This window comes from Schistocerca nitens, chromosome 1, assembly GCF_023898315.1.
Source record: "Schistocerca nitens isolate TAMUIC-IGC-003100 chromosome 1, iqSchNite1.1, whole genome shotgun sequence".
Taxonomy (NCBI): Eukaryota; Metazoa; Arthropoda; class Insecta; order Orthoptera; family Acrididae; genus Schistocerca; species Schistocerca nitens.
The window spans coordinates 1,051,488,744-1,051,501,517 of record NC_064614.1 but is presented as its reverse complement, the minus strand read 5'-3'; the positions used below and the strand labels follow the sequence as shown (position 1 = coordinate 1,051,501,517).

General features: G+C 42.5%; 1 protein-coding gene across 2 annotated transcripts in view; it reads left to right on the top strand.

Annotated features, from left to right (window-relative positions):
• LOC126238059 (ecdysone-induced protein 75B-like) overlaps positions 1–12,774 on the top strand; it is a 626,856-nt gene that overhangs the window by 573,012 nt on the left and 41,070 nt on the right. For both annotated transcript variants that reach the window (XM_049947766.1, XM_049947765.1), the window contains 2 exons: positions 10,358–10,495; positions 10,674–10,851. In XM_049947766.1, coding sequence (XP_049803723.1) covers positions 10,358–10,495; positions 10,674–10,851 — 316 coding nt within the window. The remainder of the gene's footprint in view (positions 1–10,357; positions 10,496–10,673; positions 10,852–12,774) is intronic.

The following is a 12,774-nucleotide window of genomic DNA, read 5'->3' as shown; positions in this document are numbered from 1 at the left end:
TCGCTTTCTCTGCTTCGGCTGTCAGTATACTGGGACCTTTTCCGTCCTCGTCAATAACCTCCACTGTCTCATTTCGCTGTCTTGCGGACGATGTTCCATATTGTACAGCCTTCTCATATTTTCAGCACCTCCGCTTGTTCCGACTTTTGTCCTCTGGAGTCATGCACTCCGGAGGTCGTTTGTTCTCGCTCCCTCCCGATTCCTTCGTTTTCTGGCACATGAGGTCGCACCTTCCACGTCTTTGTAGTTCCCATATTTCGAGGCACATTCCTTCTATGGATCAGTCATTCGCTTTGCCTGTTTATTTCCTGAGTGTGCCGCTAAGTTTTCTGTGTCCTTATTAATTAACTGTTTTACGCTTCCTCCTTTTCTCCAGGTTCTAAAGCATCTCATTGGTGATTCATGGTTTCCTTACTGTCTTTGGTTTCCTCCCAACTTCACTATTTCAGTGTTCAACAATACCGTTGCCGGTTACTGGTACAAAAAGAAGCCAATAACTTTTCTCTTAATGGATGTCACCCTCACTTTGGTCTTTCAGAAAAAATTTATAATACGTTCCATGATTTCACTATTGATATCTAGCCATTTTCCACAAGAAAACTGAGAAATTGCAGGGACAAAGAATATATACGTAGTCGTATCAGTTCAGTAACAATATAATGCAAGTGGCAGTTACAAAACGACGTACTACTCACATTTCGTGTTTTAGATAAAGAAAAATGTCACGTAAGTTAGTTACTGAGTCCGATGACTATGAGAAACCTTACCTAAAGACCGAAGTTATTCCTAAAGCTGACACTGTAAGAACTTCGAAGACATTTTATCCAAGTGGGAACAAACATCTCACAGAAATTTCCCTTGAATATTCCCTAAGATGACTGCCAGAGAACCAGACGGTATGGAACAGAAATCCTAAATTATCCCTACGTTGCTATCCTCGAGATAGATTATGTTCCTCCGTGACCAAAGTATCGAGTACACTCCCATTACTAAGGAGATTCATTTCGTCACGTTTTAGTGCGATACTAATGTCAGATCTTCCACTGTGTCCTTAAAAAGTGATATCTTACGCAAAACTAGTCGCAGAGTGCGAGCTTACAACCACAAACTTCTTTTATACGTTGCACTCTTTACATTGCAAACGTAGACAAATACATTCAAAACAATCAGTACGTTCATGTCCTAGGTATAAAGTAACTAAAACATTGTCCTATTTTTTCCGTATTATGTATTTCGTTGTAGGGACCATTTCCGGAAGGTATTATAAGTACAGTAAAGTAAATAATTATGATCTCTCTGGTTTTCGAGGCATGATTGATTTATAGTGTGCTGCTGGGTGTTCTGCCTAGTTGTTTCCACTTTATGTACAATATTTCGATGAGCAACGCTGCCATCTTCTTCAGGCCCTACGAGTTTCACTGTTATGGGTGCCCACTGCCTTGATTGCAACCAGACTATGAACTACTGTTGGTCTCACACAACTATTCATATCAGAGTTCGATTCCCGACGCTCACCGCCCACTACGTCCTTTGATACTCTTTTGCTTTCCAGTGCTCGTACTGATACTCTGTTTTAATTAAATTCTCTCAGAGTTTGTCTCTTCTGCTGGATGAAATGGCTAACGAGAGTTTAACAAACATGGTGCCGAACCTTGTAACGTATCTTCCCTCCCTAGCAGATATGAATGTGCGAGAAGTGTTTAAATCGTGTAAAAAGTATGCAGTGCACGAATAAAGGTTTGCCTCGGAAATGACAAGTCACAAAAGGGAACGCACGATACGGTTAGTACTAGAATAAACGTCAAAAACCAGTCAGATTCTTTGTTATACAGTATCACTCTCATTATACCTTAAGGCTACGCCATATTATCGGGTGCTGGTGGCTATTGTACACTATCTTTTTTTGAAATCTCGTTGACCGTAAAAGTACTATATTGACTTCCAGCATTTGTCCCGACTTCGTAGAAATAAATCTGCAGATTCGACATTTTAAGTAATAACACGATGCAATGAGCATTTGGTCGTTCTGCTTTCAAATAATGTGAGCACAATTCCTGACACATTCATCTGAAAATATGATCTCATCAGATAAAATTAATATGGTAGTGATAAAAGGTTTCTGTAAAAACTGCAAACATTGTTAACTACTAAAGTGATAAACATTATTCGATACATATTATATTTTACGGGGTTTCCAACATGTACACCCTACAAATCTGAAAAGTTTGAAGAGAAGATCAGAAGGAACTTAATTACATTACTTTATATATGGCGTAGTCTGACATACCGGTCGCGAAACTCCGTTTTGTTTTTGTTACCCCAGCGATAGCAACGCCCCCAGCGGCCAGCAGGAGATATTTCTGAATACGATAACCAATATTTATATTGATCTGTATCATAGTTGTTACAATTGGTTATGTATGCAGTGACATAAAAATCGACAATAACTCTAAGATTATTTAGTTTCCCGAGGACCATGGCAGATACGAAACGTTGCGTTATAGGACAGTTTCTGTTGTAACGCACTATAGACATTTACTGACTAATGTCATTTTCCTTAAGTAACAAATAATTGCTAGTGAAACCCCAGAAGACCTGACCTATTAGAGGAAGACGTTGCATATCTGTACAGCAAACCAGAATTTTGTTCGCTACATTTTCAGCCAAATCAGTGAATGCGTAGCCTAGGAAACCTGTATGGAATGTAATACCTACATTATTCAACGCCTCAAATAACCAATCACGACTTTAGCTTAAGGGGAAACCACACAGAGGCAATAGTAAATCGTCAAAAGCAATAAAACTGTTTCCAACAGAGGAGAAACCAGTTCCTCGGTTGTTGCTAAATCTGAGCAAGAACCTTCAGCACATTTACGTTTGAAGCAAAAGTAATTACATTTAAAAAAATATTCTTGTATTAGAAAGTCAAGTGAAGTGTATGAAACGGTGACTCATTGGACTCCATAAAAATTTTCTAAAGTGTGGAGGAAAGTGCATATGATAATAATAGCCGTCACTAACAGAAATATATGCTTGTCATGCATGAAATATGTTTATAGTCTCTTGCTATTAGAGCAATAAGCCGCAGATATGGACATACTCGAAAGTACTTCTTCATGAATGAGTTGTAGATTATCAAGCTGAATCAGTGTGATAAGACTGTTGTTACATGTATTTCAAAATAATTCACGTCTATTGGTAACCAAACATAAGCACTATTCCGCTAATTAAGTGAAAAAATAATTAAAAACAAACATTATTCGTACAACGCATGTGACTGACTGCTTTCTCGCCGCTTGGAGCGCTAGTGTAGCTCCAGCTGTCAAACGGTAACAAAAAAAAAAAAAAAAAAAAAAAAAATCCTGGTAAGTTTCTATGGGACCAAACTACTGAGACCGGACGGCTACCCCGCGCCGCAAAAACGGTAACAATTTTCACATCAGAGTGTGTTCTGGCAGTATTCATTAGACGGTGGTGTACACCATGCGATTACAGCGCGCCAAGAATGCAGAAATTTACACTGTTGAGTTTGACGAGATATTCTGAAAACAAAAGCCCAATTTAGTTGTTCCTATCGGTCTGTAGAATTGTTTTTACAAAGGGGAAGGTCAGTAGCGCAATAAATTGCAGCAACAACAAGAACAACAAGAAGAAGACCCCACTTTTTTTCTGACAACCCTACTCGGTGTGCACTACTTCATTCCTGGACAGTTTATTTACGAATTTCTTGTAACCTACAATATTAACTGCAGACAATCGTGTCCTTTAAGAACAAAAAAACTGGTAGTAAAAAAGATCTGACCTTTTGCAGAAAGACGTGGCATATCTACTCAGTAACGTGAAGTTTACGTCACTACACTTCCAGTCAAATCAGTGAATGTCGAACAAAGGAAACGTGTACGGCATGCAATACTAACTTCATTTAACGTAGCAGATAGGCTACCACAACTGTAGCTGTAAGAATATCCACACAGACATGGTAGTAAAAGAAGAAAAGAAATAAAACTATTTTCCAACGCAGAAGAGACCCACCTGTGGTACAAACTGCAACATTTTCAACACATTCGCTTCTGAAGCAAAAATAAATACATTTGCAAAACTATTTATGGAATAGAAAGGTACAATTAATATTCGATCTGTAATCTCTGGGGCTACAGGCACAATTTGTGATATGGGTTTCTTACAAACTGAAGATTTCTTTATAAGGGTAATAAAAATAAAATAAAATAATACATAGTTTACAAGATACTTTTCAACTAGGAGTATTACTGAGATTGAATCCGCCTTCCCTGTTTATTAATTTTCTGACGTTTTTAGTTCGATAGGATCGTTATTTATGCTGTTCCAGAATCTTGGTGTTTGCATCACGATAGTCGCCTCGTATTTAATATTTTGATGATATTCCAGAGGTGCGCAGGTTTGTTATGTACAGTGTGATTCAGGCATCCTTTCTTATCTCAACTAACACGTCGGCAGATAAGGTAGTTGGCCCTGTTTTCCAAGTTCTATCGAGAATATTATGTTCCAGAATCTTTGGAACCTTTTCGGCTCCATACGACAACACTACAAATGTGTCTTCCACGTACCGATTAAAAGGCATGGTTTACAACGTGGCGTATTCTTGTGCCTTTGTCTCGAAAGATCAAACATTTTCAAACGAAACAGGGCTCACCGAAGAATTAAAATGCCTAGAAATAGCGTTCCGAAGGGCTGAGTACTCAGATCGTCGCAGCTAAAATGAAGAACGCCTGACGAAGCGGCTAAAACTGAGACCAAGAGAAAGAAGCTAGAGCCGCGACGGGTAGCCGCGCTGTCTGAGGCGCCCTATCACGGTTCGCGCGGCTCCCCTCTCCGAAGGTTCGAGTCCTCACTCTGGCATCGTCATGTGTGTGTTGTCCTTAGCGTAAGTTAATCTAAGTTAGACTAAGTAGTGTCTAAGGTTAGGGACTGCTGACCTTAGCAGTTTGGTCCCATTAGATCTTAGCACAAATTTCCAAATTTCTCCAGAGAAGCTGGAAATCGTTTATCTATCTTAAGCTGGGCGAATATATGGAAATATCTGTTTACTTCAACGGAAACATAGCATCCAGTGCACTACTCTCTCTCCAACTGTGATAAAATATATTCCATGTAAAGCTATAGACGATTTAGGTCTCCGAACGCCGGATGTGTATCGTATTCAATGCGAATGTGGCATGACTTACATCGACCAGACTATCAGAACGTTCAAGGATAGATCTTAGGAATATTAGTGACACATCCGACTAAAGAAACTAAGGAAATCAGGTGTCGCCCAGCCCTCCCTCGAATAATGTGATGAGACCAGTAAAGTAGTACAGACGCCAAGCTCCTGGGACAGCATAATTAAGGAGTCTGTCGAAATAAAAATTCAGAAAATCGAATAAACAGGGAAGGCGGTTTCAGTTTAAATAACCTTGGGTTCCAACACTCAATTCGTTAAAAACTCACCGGCCATCACAACTACCACACATCTCAAAAGCTGACAGAATTTGTGTTTCACGAAATGCCAGTGGGAGTTCTGAGACACAAAAGAGCATCGAATAGTTTATTCGGCCTCAGGAATCGTAATCGACAATAAACAGCTGCAAGAGACAAACAACTGGTCATATGAAATTGCAAGTCCTACATTATTGTGAGTACGATGCAGGGTTCCATTGGACATGCATGTATATCGAAAGGAACAGTCTTCCTTTGGACATGCATGTACGTCCTAAGGAACAGTCACTGCGGCGACCACGGCAGTTACGAAACACATCAAATAAATTCGCAGTTCCGAACAAGAGCTACCAACAACTGTAGTAGGGAATGACGACGATGAAAATCGTTGCCGGAAAGGCACGTACTTCCGTATATCGTCAAGCATGCGTCAACAGTTCCGTTTGGTTGGATTCCAAGCAGTCAGTTCACATTGGATAATAGCAAAACTCTCAGTACCTGGAGATAATGCTGGGTCGGTGGTAGTCGGGTTGGGTTGTTTGCGGGAAGAGACCAAACTGCGAGGTCATCGGTCTCGTCGGATCAGGGAAGGACGGGGGAAGAAGTCAGCCGTGCCCTTTCAGAGGAACCATCCCGGCATTTGCCTGGAGCGATTTATGGAAATCACGGAAAACCTAATTCAGGATGGCCGGACGCATGATTGAACCGTCGTCCTCCCGAATGCGAGTCCAGTGTGCTAACAACTGCGCCACCTCGCTCGGTCTGGGTCGATGGTCGACTGGATTTGGTTAATAGGCGGGAAGAGACCAAACAGATAGGTCATCGGTCTCATCGGATAAGGGGAGGAAGTCGGCCGTGCCCCTTTGAAGGAACCATCCCGGCATTTGCCTGAAGCGATTTAGGGAAATCAGATCAGGATGGCCTGACGGGGTATTGAACCGTCGTCCTCCCTAATGCGAGTCCAGTGTGCTAACCATTGCGCCACCTCGCTCGGTGGTGGTCGATATATGTATAAAATGGAAACAAGAACTTGGAAGCACACCCGGAAGCTCGCTATTAGGTAAAGAGTTGTGTGGCATCGCTCAGCGGTAGACACGGGGTGGCTATTACGACGCCTAGAAGGGGAGGGCTTTATTCCAGCGCGAACAAATAGTTCAAATGGCTCTGAGCACTATGGGACTCAACTTCTGAGGTCATAAGTCCCCTAGAACGTAGAACTACTTAAACTTAACTAACCTAAGAACATCACACACATCCATGCCCGAGGCAGGATTCGAACCTGCGACCGTAGCTGTCTCGCGGTTCCAGACTGTTGGGCCTAGAGCCGCTCGGCCACTCTGGCCGATCCAGCGCGAACAGTTGCGTATTATCACGCTTATGTGAGAGTTGATTTCAAGCATATCTTTTGATGTATGCTGAGTGTGCTGTCATTGTAGTCTCTGTGTTTTGTAGAATGAAACACGATGCAATCATATAGCCTTCTGCTCTGAATAACACCATGGCGAGCCCGGTATAGCGCCTCTGTCAGACGAATGGATCGTCATCGACCATTTCGCATGATCTCACTTCGTGAAACACTGCGATGAGGTTTGAAATTTAATCCAGAACATTTGTTGAAAGTTTGGATCAATACGCCACTGCGCGTCCTCGCCGTACCAGCCTAACACCGGCAGTGATAGTTTCCTTCACTACCAGTATTCACGCTGAGTCGAACGCCACAGCAAGGGAATGCGTTAGCGAACGCAGCTACGGAGTCTGGAATCAGGGGAAAATGTCGTTTTTGTGGACCTACATAATGACACCTAGCATTTATGTTCAGTTTGTAGAAATCGCTTTCCATACAGGTCCCATTTGAGTTCACATACATTTTCATTCATTCGCTCCAGTGCTAAAGTTTTGGGCATTTATTTTCCGGTTAGGCTTTTCAGGAGACTCCGTGTTTTTGGTTCCAGCAAGGGCCAGAACGTATTTGCAGTAAACTGTTCTCCCATTGCCATTTAATTATTTGGTTTCTCTGAAATTCATTACTACCTCTGGTCACATTTTAAAGTTAAAACGGAATCCATAATATTACGCAACTACGAACATTGCGTCGACATTTACTTTGTGTGTCGGTAGTATTTATTATATTCTGTGATGGACGAGATATAGAGTGATGGAAGTGGAAAATATTATACACGAATGTTACACTAGCTGAAAACTAACAAGCAGAGATGCTAATATGTGAATGACTGTCGGATACGTTAGGTAAAAGTTCATTGTTATACGAGCTTTTCTCGTTTTTTTTTTTCCAGTACAGAAGTAAACCATTCCTACATATGAAGAATCGTTTGCTTCTAACGTAACTGGAAAATTTAAGTGCGGGGGGGGGATCAGAAAACAGTACACCCTAGACAATATGCAAATGTAAATCATCGCTAGCTTTCAGTTTTTGAGAAAGGTCGAATCATTGGTAATAGGGACAAGGAATAATCATAGGTAACTGATGCAATAAGCACAATTGTGGAAGGGAAAGCACTCGTCCCTCCTGGACTACTACTACTACAAGACAGGACAGTAGTATTGTTCGACTGGCTCTGAGCAACGTACGGATTACTACAACAGAGGTTGCAGACACTGTGTTTGCATAGACCGTTGGGAACAGCTTACTGAAGGACGGATTGAAAACTTGAACTGGTTTCCGTTGTTTGTGGCTGACACTGTATCACAGACAACAGATACTTGCATGATGCAGAGCCACAGGCAACTGAGACACAGAATGCTGTCCTGTGGTGTTCGGCAATGAGTCACACTTATGGGTTCGGTGGCCAGACTGTCGTCAAGGGGTTCAAATGGCTCTGAGCACTATGGGACTTAACATCTGTGGTCATCAGTCCCCTAGAACTCAGAACTACTTAAACCTAACTAACCTAAGGACATCACACACATCCATGCCCGAGGAAGGATGCGAACCTGCGACCGTAGCAGTCGCGCGGTTCCGGACTGAGCGCCTAGAACCGCTAGACCACCGCAGCCGGCTACGTCAAGGGGTCCGTAGACCACAAGAAGGAACACTTCTCAGGCGCCATAGCCCTCCACTCTTGTAATTGTGGTGTACAAAGCTGTCACATATTAGGTAATTGTTCAAGGGAGGCTAAACGTTCATCAGCCTACGAACTGACATATTCCAGCAACCTAACAAATCTCTCCCACTCCAGAACCGCCTTGAGGAATGTCAGAATCCTTGACTAGCCTACCCGGTTATCCTCTTTCTCAGAATATATGTAGGATTCGATAGGATATCGTACACGTTCATGGTAGCCTCTACCTAGTAAAATTCATGAATGGATACAGTACGTTTTTCAGGCACTCTTCAAGATATCGTTCGAAGGTTGTTTCCTTCGTTGCCACAACTAACACAACTGTGTATGCATACCTGTGGAGTCACATCTCACGCTTATGATGATCGACAACCGATCTGAATGGAATGAAAGTTGTACCATTTAATACTGGTCATTGGAATTAAATCAAATGATACTGAGTGAATTCGATTACGAAACGAGGTACTTAAAGTAGTAGATGAGTTTTGCTGTTAGGGCAGCAAAACAACTTACGATGGTCGAAGTAGAGAGAACATAATATTTACACTGGCGTTTTCAAAAAAAATCGTTTCTGAAGAAGAGAAATTTGTTAGCATGGAATATTGATTTAAGCGTCAGGAGTAGCCACGTATGTATTCGGTCTCTGAAACTGACATACGGCTGGGAGAGCGGTGTGCTGACCACATGCCCCACCATATCCGCATCCAGTGACGCCTATGGGCTGAGAATGACACGGCAGTCGGTCGGTACCGTTCGGCCTTCCTGGCTTGTTCGGGAGGAGTTCAGTTTTTATTTTTCAGCTATTTATGGAAGTCAAACAGGGATCGTAAACAGCTAGAACGGGAAAGCGTTACGCAGATCTTGGTGCCTCTTGCGTCCATCTAGAAAAGATAACCTGAAGATGCCTAAAGAAGGCGAAACGAGTCGTTGAGAAATAAAAGAATAAAATTGCAACCAAGACTGTTTTTAACCAATACTGTTAAGCACTGGTTTGCTGTATGCCACATATGGATTTTAAGAATTTCTATAGGATAGAAGATTTTTAAATGTGGTGCTATAGGAGAATACTGAAGATTAGATGGGTAGCTCACTTAACCGATGAGATGACACTGAACAGAACTTGGGATGATAGAAATTTGTGACACAATCTGACACAATCTGACTAGAAGAAGGAATCGGTTGCTTGGACCCATTTTGAGACATCAAGGGATCACCAGTTTAGCATTGACGGGAAGTTTGGGCGGGTAAAAATCGTAGAGGAAGTCCAAGAGATCATTAGAGTAAGCAAATATAGAAGGATGTAAGTTCCAGTGGTAAGTCGTAAATGAAGACGTCTGCACAGGTTGGTTCAAATGGCTCTGAGCACTATGGGACTTAAGTGCTGTGGTCATCAGTCCCCTAGAACTTAGAACTACTTAAACGTAACCAACCTGAGGACATCACACACATCCATGCCCGAGGCAGGATTCGAACCTGCGACCGTAGCAGTTGCGCGGTTTCAGACTGTAGCGCCTAGAACCGCTCGGCCACTCCGGCCGGCGTCTGCACAGGATAATGTAGCTTGGAGAGCTGCATCAAACCAGTTTCGGACTGAAGACAATAACGACGTAACGTGTGGTTAACATTCCCACAAAGTCTGAAAGGTATCGGACCTCTGCTCCATCGTGTGGCACGTTCCATTTCCATCAATGAAATTTAAGAATGCACCTAGTAATTTGTAAGCGATCGGCATCTAACCTGCGCTGCTTCGCTAGTCCGAGTCAGTGCGTGAGTTGTGAGGTGTGTTGTGGAGAGTACAGTGAGGTTGCTTGTGCATGCAGGCCGGACAGCGGCCTAGTTCCGCCCCCACCAATGCCTGCTACGCCGCCGCCCACGCCGCCGCCGCCTCCCTGTCGCAGCACGTCCGCCACGCCGGTCACCGCAGCAGGCGCCGCCCACAACCCGCCGCCCACTCAGAGGTAACAGACAACCCCAATCTGTCGTCATGGCTATACTGTTCCCTTTTGAAATCATGTCCACTCGTTCGTGACCAGATTATATTAGTGACATGCCTTTCCATATCATCAAAAGCTTTTGTTTTCTTCCGAGTCATTGCTATTTACACTTCGCTGCTGCAAATGCTGTTCGCTTCTGCAGCCGACACTTCGCGTACCACAGAGTAACCGAGGCGCAGTCCGTGGCCGCCGCCAGCCACCACCAGGAGGCGTTCGTCGCCGTGTCCATGGTGGAGCTGCCTGGCAACCACTCGCGGAACCACTCCAACAAAAACGATGACCAGACGCAGCAGCAGCAGCACCAGCACGTCTCACCCGAGGTATGAACAGCAGCGTGTGTACAGTAGCTGGCGTTATTAATAATAGGTTTGGTAACATCACGCTTTCACTGCCGATAAAATAATCAAAATATAGGACGTAAGAAAACTAACCGAGAACCGTTAACAGCTGAAATAAAAAGTGTAGGTTTCTAGAAGCACATCACTGAGAATGGTACTAAATACCAAAAACATTATAGCATCTTGGAATTTTGTTGGAGAATATTCCTCCTATCGGTGGGATCAGATCTGATCCCATTTTTATGCTACAAAAGAATTAAACATTTAATAAAACTGTAACGAATACGCCCAGAAGTTTACATTTTAATTCTGCCAGGATTTGGAATTATTTCTCACACACATGATGCTCTCTTTCCTCGTCTTCCTCTCTCCCTCTCTTTCTCTGTTTACGTTCCTTTCTTTCGTGCTCCATCCCTAGAAAATAAAGTAGAGGATCAAAAGTTTACGTTAATATTTAACTTTTTGGCTAGTTAGTTGAAAAGAAATCTTTATGCTAGACTTCCTCTTTCTGGTCATATTATGCTGATTGAAATTGTTCTTGCTATCCTCACTTCCAGTACTTGATCTAGCTACGTAGAAGTCGTTGGGTATTTGTAGTAAATCTCCATTTGTTCAAGCAGATAAATCTTTCGTATTCACCAATGGATATTAGATAGCGTGATTCAGATGAGCCTTCGAATGGGTTTTATATAGCAGGGCACACCTTCAAATGTCATGTGTAGTATTTTCATATTCTCTCTGTCGATACGCGCAAACCATTAGACCTACAGAGAAAATAAAAGGTACGTTTTTGTAGGAAATTTAATATAGCCAGTGCTTTTTCCCTAAAACAAAAGTTTAAGGGTACTCCGACATTGGATATAATGCAGTGAAAATTACTAATAACTGAAGCATGGGATACTACCCGTCTGCTTTTAGACATGACGTCATCACTTTCGTCATCCACTGATGTTGAACTTCCTGGATTTACACTCGCACACGAATTATTGACAGTTTTTGGTGTTTTAGATGCAGGAGAACAAGTAAAATAGTTTGCTAGTTTTCTGCTCATCTGTCACCTACAACTTAAATTGAAAGTTGCAACGAAAGATACGACACACTGTAAAACTTCGCACAACGGACCAGCAAACGCAAACGAATAAAGAACAACAAAACAAAGATGGCAATGAATCGCGAAGGATCATGGTAGTGGGACTGTAGAGACATCTATCGCTCACTATTAGCGGGCGAGATCACCACATGCTTGTCGAACTGGCTGCCAGCGATTCAGCTGTCGAGAACGGTTGCCACAGATTAGAAATGTTTGAAACAGTCAACGACATCGCTTTTCCCACCAAAAACTGCACTGGTACTGTTCCTGTTGCAATTACCAACACGAGAAAATGAAATAAAAAATTTACGTCTGTGAAATAAATCTTTGGCACTCTTCTAATTTCTCAACAGCATAAAAAGATTACTTTGTCGACGAAAAAGTTTAGGGGTACGCATCCCCCAGCGTTCCCCAGAAAAACAGCACTAAATATTGTTAAAATCTGTACTGCGATATGTCTTCGTTGAAGGGCACGGTTTTCTAGTTATCCTAGATAACTGAGTTTGTAGATACCTTTTGAATGTTTCACTTGAATAATTTCAAAACTATGGAATTTAGCTGAAACGTATTCCAGTACAAATTTTAACTGCATTAAATTTCCTATGGTTCAAATGGCTCTGAGCACTATGGGACGTAACATCTGAGGTCATCAGTCCCCTAGAACTTAAAACTACTTAAACCTAACTAACCTAAGGACATCACACACATCCATGCCCGAGGCAGGATTCGAACCTGCGACCGTAGCGGCCGCGCGGTTCCAGACTGAAGCGCCTAGAACCACTCGGCCACACAGGCCAGCCTAAATTTCCTACGAA